The sequence below is a fragment of the Portunus trituberculatus genome, chromosome 47, assembly GCF_017591435.1.
Source record: "Portunus trituberculatus isolate SZX2019 chromosome 47, ASM1759143v1, whole genome shotgun sequence".
Classification (NCBI taxonomy): Eukaryota; Metazoa; Arthropoda; class Malacostraca; order Decapoda; family Portunidae; genus Portunus; species Portunus trituberculatus.
In genome coordinates, this window is record NC_059301.1 from 1,897,966 (window position 1) to 1,915,679 (window position 17,714).

General features: G+C 38.0%; 1 protein-coding gene across 3 annotated transcripts in view; it reads left to right on the top strand.

Annotated features, from left to right (window-relative positions):
- LOC123520856 (PSME3-interacting protein-like) overlaps positions 1 to 17,714 on the top strand; it is a 60,832-nt gene that overhangs the window by 38,518 nt on the left and 4,600 nt on the right. For 2 of the 3 annotated variants that reach the window (XM_045283497.1, XM_045283498.1), the window contains exon 4: positions 6,109 to 6,326. In XM_045283497.1, the coding sequence (XP_045139432.1) occupies positions 6,109 to 6,326 (218 nt within the window). The remainder of the gene's footprint in view (positions 1 to 6,108; positions 6,327 to 17,714) is intronic. The other variant, XM_045283499.1, reaches the window with a different exon arrangement.

Here is a 17,714-nt window from a genome sequence, read left to right on the forward strand (position 1 = left end):
GAAAATACGTCTCCATGCCAAACACTATCACCTCTGCTACGCACTCAGCACACAGAGATGGGTCTCTGACATGAAACAGTAATAATTCCACGGAAAATCAAGATAGTACCTCCTCAGGTTCTCCCCCAACTGGCAGAGACACCTCTGCTTTAGGGGATCTTGAGAAAGGACTGGAGAAATAGGACAAGATGCAGATTTGAGATTGTGATTGGAGGAGCTCAATGGAGAAGATAGGGTAACAGCATAAGCAGGAGGATTATAGGTAAAGAAAAGTCAAGAATGTTGGGCATATCTCCAAGACGGTCAGGAATACATGGGTGTTGCACCAGTTGCTCTACGTCATGGAGGATAGTAAAGTTGAAGGCTAGTGTACACCAGGATGGTCAGTGAAGGGATAGGAAAGCCATAGCTGGTGGTGAACACTGAAATCTCTAAGGATGGGGATCTCCATGAAAGGATAGATAGAGACAGAATGTGCTCCACTAAAGAATTTCTTATAGTCAGAGGAATTAGGAGAGAGATAGACAACACAGATCAATTTAGCTAGAAAGTGACTTTTGAGTCAAAGCCAGGTGGTAGAAAACTTGGAAGATTCAAGAGCATGAGCACAAAAGCAGATCAAGTTGTTGCACACATAGATGCAACATCCAGCTTTCGAACGAAAATGAGAATAGAGATAGAGTAATACTCCGCTTAACGAACATTCGTTTAACGAATTTCCGGTTTAACGTACTAAAAAAAGTTAGACCAAAAGTCCGCTTAACGTACAACCACATCCGTTTTAGCAAATTTTCTGGATTTGAATTTGCTGGGTGAGGGACCGAACGCGGCAGCTTCGCTGTGATTGTCTGGCTCCCCGCCTCTGTCTCTAGCACTCCTGGAGCTGGATCAAGATTCTTTAACAACGTCAGAGCAACCTCTTGCAGCGAAATGGCATCCATGAACGCTTGGGCTATCAGGTTGCTCTGAGGTTGCTGGGAACACCATCTCTGGAGGTGGTGTTTCTGTCTTATATATGCATTTATGTTCACAAAACAACATTTCTATTAGCTTTTTACAAACATTGCCCCCAAGAAAGAATTGTTTTGTAATGCATAAAGTGAAATCTTACATGGAATACCAAAAAATAAAGCAGAGATGAGATGAGCCACAGACGAAGTGGGAGACTTGCGGCCACTCGCCCGCTTCTTCTTCTTCTTGTGACCCTTTTAGCCTGCGTGTTGTCTTTCCCCATGATATTTGTTTCCACTCCTCTATTGCCTGCTATAATGGATATCATATCTTAGTATTCATATACGCTCATGCCATGAGGATAACCTCGACTCCGTGGCAGTGAGTGATAGTGAATTAGTAATGAAATACCGCAGTATTTCATTTATAATTCACTATCACTCACTGCCATGGAGTCGAGGTTATCCTCATGGCATGAGCGTATATGAATACTAAGATATGATATCCATTATAGCAGGCAATAGAGGAGTGGAAACAAATATCATGGGGAAAGACAACACGCAGGCTAAGAGGGTCACAAGAAGAAGAAGCGGCTGAGTGGCCGCGAGTCTCCCATTTCGTCTGTGGCTCATCTCATCTCTGCTTTATTTTTTTGGTATTCCATGTAAGATTTCACTTTAAGCATTACAAAACAATCCTTTCTTGGGGGCAAGGTTTGTAAAAAGCTAATAGAAATGTTGTTTTGTGAACATAAATGCGAGAATGTGAGAGAATTTGTACGTACCTCCTCTAACTTCCAATGACTCATATGACATCATAAAAGTAGTGGTACAACGGTGGCCCAATATGCTGCCAAACGTATATATATATATATTTTTTTTTAACCCATGTGGTATGTTGGGGACCAGCCCAGAACACATCCCCCTTATTTCCACTATTTCCTATGAGAAAATTACGTCCGCTTAACGAATTTTCGCTCTACGAACAGCTTTGACACCCCCTATCCTGTTCGTTAAGCAGAGTATTACTGTCAGTTGCCTCAGACAGCTGTGCTTCAGTAAGGAAAAGAAGGTGAAGTTTAGTAGAGGAGAGGTGGTGTTCTACCAAATTTATATGGTACTCTGTCAAATACACTGAGTCGACACCATCTCTTCCTCATACCTCATCTGTTACTCTTGTATAGAAACTTATTATATTTGTTATACATGATCTTCCTTTTCTAAAACCAAATTGGTAGTTATTTATAATTCTAACCATTTTTCTTTGATTATAATTTCATAGGTCTCTCCCACAACACTAATCAGTGACACTGGTCTATAATTTAGGGGCTCAATCCTTATTCCTCCTTTGTATTTAGGCACTATATTTGCTCTTTTTCACTCCCTTAGTACTCAACCTTCCATCAAAGAGCTGTTGAACACAATCCAAATTGAATCCACCAGCTGTTTTCTACATTTTCTCATTGTCCATCCTTACACTCCATCTGACTCTCATTCCTTTTCTAACATCCACCTTCTCTAATAATATGCTAATTTTACATTTTTGCACCGTAACATTTCTTAACCCTTCCTAAGTCACTTCAGCATTTGGTTCATTCTACATTAATTAAATACTAATCTAGAGTTCTCATTCATAAGTTGACTCACTTCTTCTATTGTTTCATATATCCCATTTCCCTTAATTAACTTCTCGATGGTTTCTGTTCATCATCTTTCCATTCATATACTTGTAAAAAAAAGCTTGGGTTCCTCTTCACATCTCTTTATTACATCCCCTTCAAGGTTTTCCTTCTCCCAATTAATTATAACATATTCATTTCGCACCTTTTTATATTGCTTCCTATTGTCTTCATTTTGCTGTTTTTTAAAGTTGCATCCTTACTCTTCGTAACTTTTGGACATCTAGCATTATGCCACATATTTGCTCTCCTTTATCCTGTGTATGGGAATATACCTCTTCATCCCCTCCTAGTACTTTTCTAGGAATGTTTCATACTTCTGTTGCACCATTTTGCCCTCCATGATTTCTTTCCAATTAATATTACAAATGTATTTACTTAATCCTTCAAAATTTGTCTTGACGTAGTTCAACATTTCTTATTTTTTATCCTCTTTGCATTTCATTATTTCCCAATCTTCCAATTCAATTTCAAAAACCACATGATCACTTTTCCCCCATTGGGCTCTCCCCCCTCCCCCCACCAGGTTCCACAATGATTCTCGTCTGTACCTTGTCTACGTAATCCTTCATTCATTGGTCCATTGTATTTATCATTGCCAGTTGTAGCACTTCTTCCTTCCATTGTCCAGCATAACCATCCACTTCATGTATGTGTGTTTAATAATGATAATAATAATGATAAAATAGTTTATTAATAGGAGCTTATAATGCAATATGGGCAGCCAATGGCTGAAGCTATGCATTAGAAGCAGAAAAATATTAAAAGTAAAAAGAAAACCACACACTAGAGATATACCATATTTGACAACACAGGATGCATGGGCATATAAGATGCACTCCCATTTCAGTAGGTCAAATTTGGGGGAAAACAAACGTTTTTTGTGTATTTTAGCACATACTGTTAAAAGCAATCTAGCAACACATTATATAAGCAGAAAAGATTGCTGCAAAAGCAATGTTATCCTTAAGATTTTGCCAATGTGGGGGCTTTTATTTATTTATTTTTTGCAAGAGGGAAACTAACCAAGGGCAATTAAAAAAAAAAAAAAAAAAAGACCCCACATTCAAATGCAAGTTCTCTAAAAGACTGTTAGAGAATTAGCCAAAAGACAGGGATAAATGTCTTGAAACCTTCCTCTTAAAAGAAGTCAAGTCATAGGATCATTAATGAATAATAGAAAAAGAGTGGGTGACAAGACAGAACCCTGAGGAACACCACTGTTAGTAGATTTAGAAGAACAGTGGCCATCTACCATGGCTGCAATAGAGAGGTCAGAAAGCAAGCTTGAGATAAAGCTACAGAGAGGAGAGAAACCATAGGAGGGCAGTTTTAAAATCAGTGGTTAGGCAACGAATGATACATTGACCTTTCCTTGCGCTCTGCAATTGGTCTTCTTGTTGTCATCTGACATGTGTATTTTTCTGTAGGTGGTGGCCAAAAATTCCTTGCTGCTGCTCTATTGCCTTGACATGATGTACCACTTGTAGTTTGTAGGAGATTGTGTAGCCTGACCTTTTTCCTGCTACATTCATAATAGTGAGGGTGTTGATGTGTTTTGTTATGATCAGATCGGATCTGATATAGTCGGGGGATAGCCATTGCAATGGATCCTCTTGTTATTTTCTCACTTTTGTTGTAACAGATTTATCTGTTTTCTCTTTTTTTCCACAATCAGCTTTTTTCTATTTTATTTTATTTTATTTCACTATCAATTTTATGATCATGAACTTGCTGTTACTTGTTACCTCAGATGGCATCGAGTCAGGGTACTGATTAGCTGATACTTATAAACATGTGTCACAGCCTCACAGGTTAAATTGCTTTCATTTTTATGAAAATTAGTTTTTAAATAATAATAATAAAGTAATGATAACAATACCAGCAATAAAATAATGATGCATGCAGTTAGGGTAGATATAAGTACTGATTGTGAGCTAGGTTAGAGAGCATCAGGGAGAAAATAAGCCTACGGGAAGTCTCAACTTCACGTATTAGATGCAGGGCGATTATTTTAGCCAAAATTTGGGAAAAAGGTGTGCCCTTATATGCCATCAAATATGATAATTAAAATTAAAAATAAAACAGATTAATTAAAACATAAAAGAACAGATTGACTAGAATGATATAACCAAGAGTGAATGATGTCAGTGGGTGTTATCAACCTGACTAGATAGATGGCAATGTACTTAAAGCAGTCAGTGTGAGCTCTGATAGGGACCAGGTTGTTAGAGGTGTATAGGGCTCTTCAAAGTGACATTGCATTAGAGGGAGGAGATTGTGGTGACAGGTTATTGAGCAGTTCTAATGCTGGCAGCGTAGTGGTCAGTAAGGGTGCTGAGATGCAGGCCCTGCAGGGTGGCAAGGGTGGCATTATAGGTGGTGTAGATGGAGCCAAATATGACCTTGATGGCCCTTTTCTGGGTCCTCTCGAAGCAGTTGAGAAGGGTGGTGGTAAGACAGGGAGACCAAGTCTCCCAAGCTGGGGAAGCATAAGTTAATTTTGACAAGATGAACATCTTAAAAATGGTAATTAGCTAAGAGGTGGGAATACCAAAGTGTGTGTGTGTGTGTAATTCACCACAGTTGCCTGCTGGTCACCCAACCAGCTTTCCCCATTACAGAGCGAGCTCAGAGCTCATAGACCGATCTTCAGGTAGGATTGAGACCACAACACACTCCATACACCGGGAAAGCAAGGCCACAACCCCTCGAGTTACATCCCGTACCTATTTACTGCTAGGTGAACAGGGGCTACACATTAAGAGGCTTGCCCATTTGCCTCGCCGCTTATTGGGATTCGAACCCGGACCCTCTCAGTTGTGAGCCAAGCGTGCTAACCTCTACACTACACGGTGTGTGTGTGTGTGTGTGTGTGTTTCAAACACCTAGCTGGAAGGGACATGAAAGAAATTAACCCGTGTTCTTGGTAATGAGTCTGAAATTTTTATGTCACAATGTCACATTTTTTAATCTTTTGAACCACCAGCACACAATTCTCTACAGACTTTATTTCATCATCTGTAATAGATTGTTTAGTAGCCATTGGTGTGATATGGAGAGATATATAACAGCTTTTCTAATCTTGCTTATTGCATGTCTTTCCTCCTGCCACAGCCTTGCTGCAAAAGAATTTTTTTTTTTCCATCTTTATATGTATTCTGACCACCTCTAATGCAAAAGATAACCAGTTTTCACAATCATTTATCCCTTTCTCTTGTACACTTGTGAACTCCCTGCCTGTTTTTGTATTTCCATCTTCCTATGACTTAAACTCTTTCAAGAGGGAGGTTTCAAGACATTTTTCTTCTGGTTTTAGCTCATGCTTTCAAATGTGTGAGCACCAGAACTTTTTATTAAAGTTTTCCTCGTCCTTTCCAGTGCCCCACCTATATATGTGGTAAATAAAAAAAATTAATGTATTCTTAATGTTTACATTCATCATTCTTCCTTAATCCACTGTTACTTGGATTTTACAGGAAAAAGGTTTCCGAGATGCAAAAAAACATAGTAGAAGAAGAGATCAGGGCTGAAATGAAGGCAGCAGAGGCTCGAAGGACTGCAGTGCCATCTAAGCGCCAACCATCCCACTTGTCCCTTTTGGCTGGTGCTATCAAGAGGAAGACGAGTGAGGAAGACCGGTCAGCCAATACCTCTACGGCTGGTCAACCTAAGAGACAGAAGACCGGTGGGTGGGGTGAGCAGTTGTGTTTTGTAATTGCAGTCCACAAACACTGATTTTGCATGGAAGTGAGACACTCTACTTAGGGTTGAGTATTTTGCTGAAGGCCTCTCAGCATTTATGTGTGATGCTTCACTGATGTCAATAGAGATAATCATCTGAATGAGAAAATATGACTAAGAACCTCATACAAAAACTGGTAAAGGAAGAGAGTAAAGAATTGTTTTTTCATGACCATGGTGGCAGCATGCCTCTGCTTTCCATCAGCTGGCTTACTGTAAGAGTCAAATTAAAGTCCAACTACCTTCATAGAGAAGCTATAAACCAGCCTGATAAAAAAATTGGTGTTCCACCACTGGTTGTGAAAAGGTTATTTCCTCACTGTCTCCTTTGATGAATTGTCGTAAGAAATTCTGGAAATTTTACATTTTTTCTTATTCACATGTTTGTTTGTTTATTTTTTTTTTATTGACACCATTGAAGCCCAACATGTGAAGATCTATTATTGAATATCTCCATACATTGTCTGACTCATACTCAACGCTATAAAGAGCACAGCATACACAGTGTAGATAATAATGATAATTTTTGGGAAGGTGGGGAAGAGATACACAGGCTGTGGATGAATACTTTACTTCCTGACTAGTTTTGCTTACAGCTTCTTGAGAGGAAATAAATGGTTTGCAAACCAACCTGCACAGTGTGTGTATATATATATATATATATATATATATATATATATATATATATATATATATATATATATATATATATATATATATACAGTAAAGTCCCAGGTTACGTCGGTCTCGAGTTACATCAAACTCGTAGTTACGTCAGTCCACTATAAGGCAATTTAAGATTTTTAAAAAATTGAAAATTTATAAATCGTAAAGTGTGGGATTTATTGTTATTGTTGGTAGTTACCCGTCACACCGCCCGCCTCACGCTTGAATACAATAACACCCTGCATCAGTTCGACCACACCATCGCCCCTGGCAAGAGTGTTATCCTACTTCTGTGTTTACTGACTCAAGTTCTTAGTATCTTGCTCAATGGCACCAAAGAGAAAACTTCTTAGTGACAGCAGTGATGCTAAGAAAAGGAAAACCATTATGCTACAAGAAAAAGAGGACATAATTAAAAGACATGAGAAGGGAGGCAGCAGCTGTGTGTGAGGGAGGGAAGAAGAAAATGGGAAGCCCGTTACCATGACAACGGGGAGGTTGACGACCTTGAGGGCTCGCACACCCATCACAACAATAACAACTCCGGAGCCTTCGCCTGGGTCACACGACACTCGCAGCTCACTTGCACTGTCTGCTGATCCCTATTGCATTTCCTGCCCCGCTGCCCACGCTTCTACTTCCACCGCACTGCACTACACTCCCAGCTGTCCCACTGGGCGTCACAACATTCGACCTGCCCACCCTCCTGGCGGCCTCAGGCGTCCACCCCTCTCGGCAACCTGCAGTCCTTTGCGTTCGTGGACCTAATCAACAACAAAAACAAACTTGTGTTTCATATTCCTACGTAGTTGTAAATAATATAACAATATAACCTTTAACTTACCTGAATGACCATAAACAATGATTGGTTGAAAACTCAATAATATGCTTTGAAATGTACGGAAACTCGAGTTACGTACAAAATCGACTTACGTCATGTTTCAGGAACATAACTCTGACGTAAACCGAGACCTTACTGTATATATATATATACCCTCGAAACAACGGACCTCCCATGAACTGATTTCGGAAACTATGGACAAATTCTGGAGTCGGTTTAATCTACGGACGAATATTTAAATGCGCACGATTGTCCGTTCCCGGCAAATTATTGTTTGGTAAACTTTGTTTTCTGTATTGTTCCGAAATCCGTTGATGGGAGGTCCGTTGTTTCGAGGGTCGAGTGTGTGTATATATACTGTATATATATATATATATATATATATATATATATATGAGAACCTGCAGGATAACAAAAGGTCTGGGGAGTGCTGATTGGTTTTCAAGTCATCATAGGTCCCACCTCCCACCTGCTGCTATCTTCATGTCAATCACTGCCCATTCTCTTGTTTATGTTTTTTGTTCAGGTTAATATATATAGATACCCATGCCTTCCTGTGTTGTTTGGAGAGATTTACCTCTATCATCTTTGCTCAATTTCACTTTCACAGATGTCTTTTTTCATCTACGTGATTTACCAACACACTGCTTATCCTGTGGTGTCTGATGTCAACCTTATTCTCCTTCAACTACATCACTAGTCATCTGCTGGGTCTCCCCATAGTATTTTTCATTACACCCATTGCATGAAATCTTTTATACTAAGCTGCTCAGGTGTTCAATATCTATCTCTTATACTAAGCTGCTCAGGTGTTCAATTTTCTCCAATTTCTTGTCTACAAGGTCCTTAATTTTACTGCCTATAGTTACTACGCAAATATAAGAATTATTTAGTAATTTGGACAACTCATTCAGTTGATTATTCTGCACGATGGATCTTGCCTTCCCCTCTAATATGCATGAGAGTCCCTTTGGGTATCCTAGTTTCAAGAGAGTCCCATTTCCTTCAGCCTTTCTTCATATGTTAGGTCCTTTAGCTCCAGCTCCATCTTTGTAGCCATCCTCTAGATCCGTTTGAATCTTCTATGTGTTTTTTTTCAAGGTCAGTGACCACACCACTGCTGCACATTCCATCCTTGGATGTATTATACTCTTAATCATTTTTTCATCATATCCTTGTCCAAGTACTGAAATGCCACCCTATTATTAGTCAACATTTTATGTGTTGACCCAATTATCTTGCTTGTGTGTTTTTTGGGAGTCAAGAGTTTCATGTATAACTCCCCCCACATCTTTTTCCTCTTTAGTGTTCATTATTTGTTCCTCTCCCATCTCAAACAGTTCCATACTGGTCTTCTCTTACTCTTTCCTAATTCCATTATGTGGTATTTCTTGGCATTGAATTCTAGCTTCCACTTCTTACTCCACTTATAAATTTTGTCTATATCTTCCTGCAGCAGTAGTCTTCTTGATTACTCTTAGCAATTTTGCATCATCAGCAAACAAATTAATATAACTGGTCACTCCATTCTGTATGTTGTTTACATATACCTGGAACATATGGGGGCTAACACTGACCCTTATGGCACTTGTTACTTTACTCCAGGATGAGTATGTATCTCTGATCACAGTTCTCATCTCTGCCCTTCAAGTAATCCTTTATCTAATCTAATATTATTTCTCTCAGTCCTCCTATGTTCTTTAACTTCCAAAGTAGTCTGCTATGAAGGACTTTATCAAAAGCCTTTTTTTATGTCTAGGTACACAGTGTCCACTCATCCATCTCTGCTCTTTATTCCTTCTACTATTCTTAGTAAATTAGACATACATGATCATCTTGTCCTGAACCCAAATTGTCTATTCGATATAACTTGTTTTCTTCCAGATATTTAACTCATTTTTCTTTGATAACAATTTCACACGTCTTCCCCACAACACTTGTGACACCAGTCTGCAATTTAATTTTCTCCTTTGAATAATGGAATTAACTAACTCTTTCATTCTAGTGATACTCTCCCTTCCTTTAATGAGTTTGTAACCATTTCCCAAATTGGTTTCAGCAATGTATCTACATTCCTTTAGTGCCCAGCCTGACACACCATCCGGTTCCATTGCTTTTCTGACATCGAGATCCTCTAGTAGTCTTCCAATTTCTTGTTTATGCACTATGATTTCTTGCAAGCCTTGACAATGCAATGTCCTACTTAGTTTTGCAAATTCCTCTTCTTCAGTTAACAGTTTTGAAACACTCATTCATAATTTCGTTCATTTCCTTTGCTCTCTGGTATGTCTTCCCTCCTTTAACAATTTTTTTCTATTGTTTCCTTATTCTTCATCTTACTATTTATATATTTGTAGAAAAACTTGGACCTTCGCTTTTCCGCACCACATCTTTCTCAAAGTTTCTTTCTTCCTCTCTCCTTACTCTAATATATTTACTTCTTGCATCCTTATACTGCTGTTTGTTGCTTTCATTTCTTTGCGTTTTTAGTTTCTTCCAAACTTTATTTTTTCCATCTTAGCTTCTATACATCTGCCATTGTACCAAGCTCGTATACTCCTATTTACTCTATAGATTGGTACGTATTTCCTCACTCCCTTGTTATACTTCTGTAGGAATAATTCATTTTTCCCCTGTACAATCTTTCCTTTCATAATGTTCCTCCATTCTATGCCACCAAGAAATTGTCTTAACTTTTCGAAATTTGCTCTTGCATAATTTAATCTCCTTTTTGTAGTCCTCCCTGTATCTTAGCACATCCTCTTCCTGCATTTCTAATACTAATGTTGGTTACATGGTGACTTCTTCCCATTGGAATCTGATATTGTATGATAGGAGAGGGCTTTGGCATCTTTGTGAATACTAGGTCAAGCAGTGATGGTTCTTCTTCCCTTCTGTACCGTGTTGATTATTCCATCCACTGATCCAGTGTATTCACCATAGTTAGCTGTAACACCTCCTCACTCCACGATCCAGCATTACCCATTACTTCCATCTCTCCAGTTTACTCTTTTATAGTTGAAGTCTCTTACTAATAGTATTTTCCATTTCTTCTTATCATATTATCCAACCACTTAATCACCTCTCCTTGCATTTCCTTATGTTCTTCTGTTCTCCATGTATTGGTCTTAAGTGGCACATACGTGACTATGATTCTCATTTTTTTTATTTCTTCTGTCTTGATTGTTACTCATATTACTTCTGCCATGCCATCTCCATAGTGTACTTCCTCCACACATATATCATCACAAAGCATTATTAGCACTCCTCCCACTTTTCCCTTTCTGTCTCTTCTCCAACTTTTTTATATCTCTCTTAAAGCTAACATGGACCTCCTCCCTTAGCTTTGTTTCTACTATGCACATTACATCCAGTCGTTTCTCCTTCAAATAGTCTCTAACCTCCAACATACTGGACAATATATACATATATCACTCTTAATTTCTTTCCTCTTCCATTACCTCTTCTTTTTTCCGAAGATACCACTTCTTCAGTCTCACATCTAGAACCCTCCAGTAAAAATTCTTCTCGATCTCCATCCTTTTTTCATTTTTTTTCCTTAGCTTCATTTCTTAGCACACTCTCCTTTTCTCTCTCTTTCAGGTTCATATCTCTTTTTATCCATATATCATTAAATTCAGTATCTTCAGCCAATTTTTCTCTTCTTGCCATTATCTTCTCCATCACCACTTGCAATCTCATTCCCACTTTCAGTGATCTCTTTTTGCCTTCATTAAACCTTCCCAATCTAATCACTTTCTCCACCTCTTGTTCCAACCCATGTGTTGTCTTTAACTTAATAACACCCTTTACCCAACTCTCTCTCTCTCTCTCTCTCTCTCTCTCTCTCTCTCTCTCTCTCTCTCTCTCTCTCTCTCTCTCTCTCTCTCTCTCTCTCTCTCTCTCTCTCTCTCTCACAAACTTGTTAGGGTTTTTGTTCCTTCAGCACAAATTTGTTCACTGTGTCCCTCACCAATTCTTCCTTCTCCCTAATTACTTGTATTACATTGTCCTTTGTCTTTTCTTGTATCTGCTTCTCTATTACCTCTATGAATTAACTTTTTCTTCTTCATGTTCCCTTTTCCAGGCATTTCATAATTCCTCCAATTTGATCTCACCCATTCCATTTTCCACTTTGCCTGCCCCATCCTGTACTTTCTCTTGTAGGCTTTTTAATGATTTTTCATATTCACAACATTAATATACCATTTTGTTTCTTTATCTCCATCTCTTTATCACCTGGTTTACATCTCTTACTTTCTCACATTCTTCTATTCTCACTTTTTAGTTCAGTGTTTTCTTTTATTAATTTGTCGTTTTCCTATGATAATACTTAAAATCACTTCCTTCATATATCTCATCTCCCTCTCCATAAGTTTAGTGTTTTGTTATATTAATTTGTCATGTTTTCCCATGATACTTACGATCACTTCCTTCATATATCTCATCTCCCTCTCCACGAGTTCAGTGTTTTCTTTTACTAATTTGTCTTGTTTTTCCATGATACATGAGATCACTTCCTTCACGTATATATCTCATTTCCCTCTCCACGTTCATCAGCCTTCTCACATTACCTTTTTCTTCTAAATCCTAAAAATTCCTTGTCTGTGTTATCTTCCAATCTCCTCAGCCATATTGGTGTTTCAGTAAATCATGACAAATTTTTTGAAACCATACATCTGACAGCGCAACCTACTTCTGCCTCTTTCACTCCAAACGACACCAAAATCTTGCTTATTTTGGAGACAAAACCACCTTATGGCCCCCATTCCCCCGTGTACATACAATCTAGGTCCGCTTCACAATGCCTGGTGTTTACCTAGTTGTATTGTACAGAGTCCAAGCGGGGCTCATAGTGTGTCCTGTCTCCATTTATCCAATTTTTCTTTAAAGTTATGCACATTATGTGCTGTAACAACTTCATCACTCAATGCATTCCACTTTTCTACCATTCTATGTGGAAAACTTGTATTTTCCAATATCCTTCACACACTGCCTTGTCCTAATTTTTACATGTCCTCTTGTCCTAGCTGCTTCTGTCACCAGCACCAGGTCTTCCTTGTCTATCCTTTTCATTGCCATTTACTATTTTATACGTTGCTATTAGGTCTCCTCGTTCTCTTCTATCTTGTAAGGTTGGCAGTCCCCATTTCCTTCAGGTTTTCTTCATATGCTAGGTCCTTTAGTTCCGGCACCATTTTGTACCTATCTTCTGAATCTGTTCTAATCATCTTATATCTTTTTTAGAGCTTGGTGACCATACCACTACTGCATATTCCAGCTTTGGACATATCATGCTTGTGATTATTTTTTTTCATCATAACTTTGTCCATGAATTGAAATGCCACTCATATTAATCAACATTTTATATGCTAATCAAAATATCTTATGTATTTTTCAGGATTTGGATTTTCCTGTTTGATCACTCTCAGATCTTTTTTCTCTTTAGTCTTAATGATTTTTTCCTTTTAATCAGACAGTTCCATATCTGTCTTCTCTTACTCTTTCCTAGTTCCATTACATGACATTTCTTGGCATTGAACTCCAATTTCCACTTCTTACTCCACTCGTAGTTTCTGTTTATATCTTCTTGCAACAGCAAACAGTCCTCTTGGGTTTTGATTAGTCTTAGCAGCTTTGTATCATCAGCAAATAAATTAATATAACTGTTTACTCCATTGTGAATGTCATTTACATAAATCTGGAACATAATGGGGACTAACACTGACCCTTGTGGCACTCCACTTGTTACGTTACCCCAAAATGAGTATGCATCTCTGATGACAGTTCTCATCTCCCTGTCCTTCAAATAATCCTTTGTCCATTCTAACAAAGTTCCTCGTAGTTCTCCTATGCTTTTTAGTTTCCAAAGTAGTCTGCTATGAGGGACTTTATCAAAAGCCTTTTTTTATGTCCAGGTATATTGTGTCCACCCATCCATCTCTGTTTTCCAGTCTTGCAGTAACTTGAGTAGAATCTCATTAAGTTTGATACACATGATCGCCCTGTCCTGAACCCAAATTGTCTGTTTGATATAACTTGTTGTTCTTCCATAAATTTAACCCAATTTTCTTTTGATAACTATTTCACATTATTCTTCCATAAGTTTAACCCAATTTTCTTTTGATAACTATTTCACATAACTTCCCCACAACACTTGTAAGTGACACCGGTCTGTAATCTAATGGCTCAGTTGCCTTTCCTCCTTTAAATATTGGTATTACATTGGCTCTCTTCCATTCTAGTGGTACTCTCCCTTCATTTAATGAACTTGTAATAATTTCCTGAATTGGATCTAACAACTGCTCTACATTCTTTTAGCACCCAGCCTGATACACCCCATCCAACCCCATTGCTTTTCTGACATCCAAATTATCTAATAATCTTATTATATCCTCTTTGTGCACTATGATTTCCTGTAATCCTCAGCAATGCAATGTTCTATTTGGTTCTACAAAATCCTCTTCTTCAGTGAACACAGTTTTGATGCTCTCATTTATTATTTCCCTTTTTTTTGTTTGCTGTTTGGTATGTCTTACCCCATTTTATTATTTTTTCTATTGTTTTCTTATTCTTCATCTTACCATTTATAAATTTGTTGAAAAGCTTGGGGTCATCTTCACTTTTTCGATTCTCTCTTTCTCTTTTCTTACTTTAATATATTAATTTCTCGCATCCGTATAATGCTGTGAGTTATTGCCATTTCTCTACTTTTTGAGTTTCTTTCAAGCTTTATCTTCTGCATTTTTAGCTTCTGTACATCTGGCATTGTATCAAGTGTGTATACTTTTCATAACTCTATAGTTAGGTATGTATTTCTTTATTCTTTTCTTATATTTCTGTAGGAATATTTCATATTTCCCTTGTATTGTCCTTCCTTTCATAATGTTCTTCCATTCAATATCAGCAAAGAATTTTCTTTATTTTTTCAAAATCTGCTCTTGCATAATTTAATCTTTTGCTTTTGTTGTCATCTCGGTATCTTATCCCATCCTCCACCTGCATTTCCAACTCTAATGTCACATGATCACTTCTTCCCATTGAACTAAGGTACAGGGGATCCTCACAATTCGACAGGATTAGGGCAGTTTTTCATCGGTCGAATCAGCGTATATTCGAATCGTGAAGCAATTTTTCCCATAAGATACTTAAGAATAAGGGAGGATAGGGACCAACCTCCAGCCTAGACCCCCCAAAACATCACTATAATCTCTAAAAACACTAACTTAGACTAAATCAGTATTACTATTAAAGGCTTCATTTATATCTAACTTTTTTTTTTTTATTAAACACATTAAGGTGGTGTACAGTACATTTTTGGAAATAAAAACACTTGCAGCGGTCTCGCAGTACTTGTCCCTGTTCTTCCAAATTGTTGATACCCATTTGCACTGCAACGACACTGTAAGCTATACTTGCCTCACACTTTCTTATAAGCTCAAGCTTATCTTTGAAAGGCAGGAAATTGTGCTTCTTAGAGCTGGGACTGAAGGTGGCTTTGCGCGGCATGGTTGAAGCAGCATGGAGGCAGGAGGTGGAACAGCGGAGCATGGCCTGCCTAGACAACAGCTGAGGCGAGAGAGATGCAGAGGAAACGACGCACATCCTGTGGATCGTTTTCTCTGCCAGATTTTCCTAATGAGAAGTAGCAGAAGCACGCTTTAAAAGTAGTGGATTTCACCACAGTATATCCCAATACAAAAAACTACTACCTAATTACTTTAACTACTATATTTTGTACGTAACCACTATCCGCTCATATTTTTTTTCCATGGGGTTAGGGGAAGGGGAGTGGAGTCCTCTTTCATGATGTACCATTTTTTCCATAAGTTTTCTCTGGCTTCTTTTTCATCTATAAATTATTTTCATTCTTACCTAAATTTAACCAAAATATTTTTTCTTCTTAACAAAACTTAATTATTCTTATTGTCTTAAACATTTTTCCTTTCACTTCCTCTGCATCACTTTAAAAAAGATTATTATTGTTAACATTTAGAAAAATTACAAAAGTAGCCCAATAATGTCATCAAGCAGCCCAAACATATCATGAAGTAGCCAAAAAAATCTTAAGTAGCGCGTACCCTTCAAAAGTAGCCCAATCCGCTACTTTTTGCACAATCTGGCAACACTACGCACAGAGTAGCGTCGGTTTCACTTCCGCCTGGCAGGCTGGGGATGAATTTGGGGTGGCGGCAGATTTTAACCAGGTGGGTGGCGCGCGAGATATGAATGTCGAATTGGCGAGTCAGTCGGTCAAACCTTGAGGATTGGGTATAAATTAACCGAGTTCGAATTGGCGATAATTTGAACTGCAAACAGTCAAATCACAAGGATCCCCTGTATTGTATACTGGGAGGGGCTTTGGCTTCTTTGTGAATACTAGGTCTAGCAACAATTGTTCTTCTCCCCTGTACCTTGATGACTCTTCCACCCACTGATCCAGTGTATTTACCGTAGTCAAATGTAACACCTCGTTCCATTGTCCAGCATTACCCATTACTTCCATCTCTCTCCAGCTTATTCTTTTACAGTTAAAGTCTCCTACTAATAGTATTCTTCCATCTCTTCTTTCATATTATCTAAGCACTTAATCACCTTTCTTTGCATATCCTTATGTTCCGAAGTTCCTCATGTATTTGTCTTAGGTGGCAGATACTTAACTAATTTACCTCTTTACCCTTCTTGTCTCTTCTTCAGCTATCATATCCCACTTCTTTAAAGGTAACATGGATCTCCTCTGTTAGTTTTGTTTCTGCGATGCACACTACATCCGGTCTTTTTTTTTCAAATAATCTCCAACCTCTTATATGCTGGATAACAATCTATCTAAATTAGTATGTCACTTAATTTCTTGCCTCCTCCTCCTTCCATAGATACCACTTCTTTAGTTTCATATCTAAAACCTTTCAGTAGAAATTCTTTTTCTTGATCTCCGTCCTTTTCTTGTTTTTTCCTTAGCCTCATTTCTTAGCACTTTCTTCTTCTCCCTCTCGTGCAGGTTCATATCTCTTTGTATCCATATATCCTTAGAGTCAGTATAATTGGCCAACTTCCCCTTTCCTTATTATAATTTCCTCCACCGCCACCTGCAATCTCATCCTCACTTTCATCAGTCTCTTACCCCCTTCACTAAATCTTTTCAATCTAATCACTTCCTCCACCTCCTGATTTAACTCCTGTGTGTTGTTCTGAACCTGTTTGATAATAGTTTTTGCCAATTCTCTCTCTTCACACTCTTCACAATTTCTCATGAACTTGTTTGGATTTTTTTTCCTTCATCCCAGAAATTAAGAAACATTTCCTCTTATCCACTGTATCTCTCACTAATTCTCCTTTTTCCTTAATTACTTGTATAGGTTTATTTATTTATTTTTTTTTTTTGCTGGATTTGCCTCCTTACTACCTCCAAAAATTTAACTTTTTCCTGTTTCCATGCATTTTGTAATTCCTCTGGTTTGCTTTCATTCATTCCATTCCCTACTTTGTCCTCCCCATCCTGCACTTTTTCCTATAGGTTCCTTAAGGAGTCTTCATAGTCATAACTTTTAACCTTTAGTATATCATTTTGTTTCTTTATCTCCTGCATTTCCTTCTTCATCTCTTGATTTATTTCTCTTACTTTCTCACATTCCTCCAACCTCACTTTTAATTCCATGTTTTCTTTTATCAATTTGTCTCGTTTTTTCATCATACTCAACATCACCTTCATGTATCTTATCTCTCTTTCCACGTTTATCAGCCTCCTCGTATTGTGTGTTTCCTCTCTAAATCTAGAAAAGTTCTCAGTCGGGGTTGGGCCCTGGTCCCAATTTTATTTATAACATAGGGTTCTAT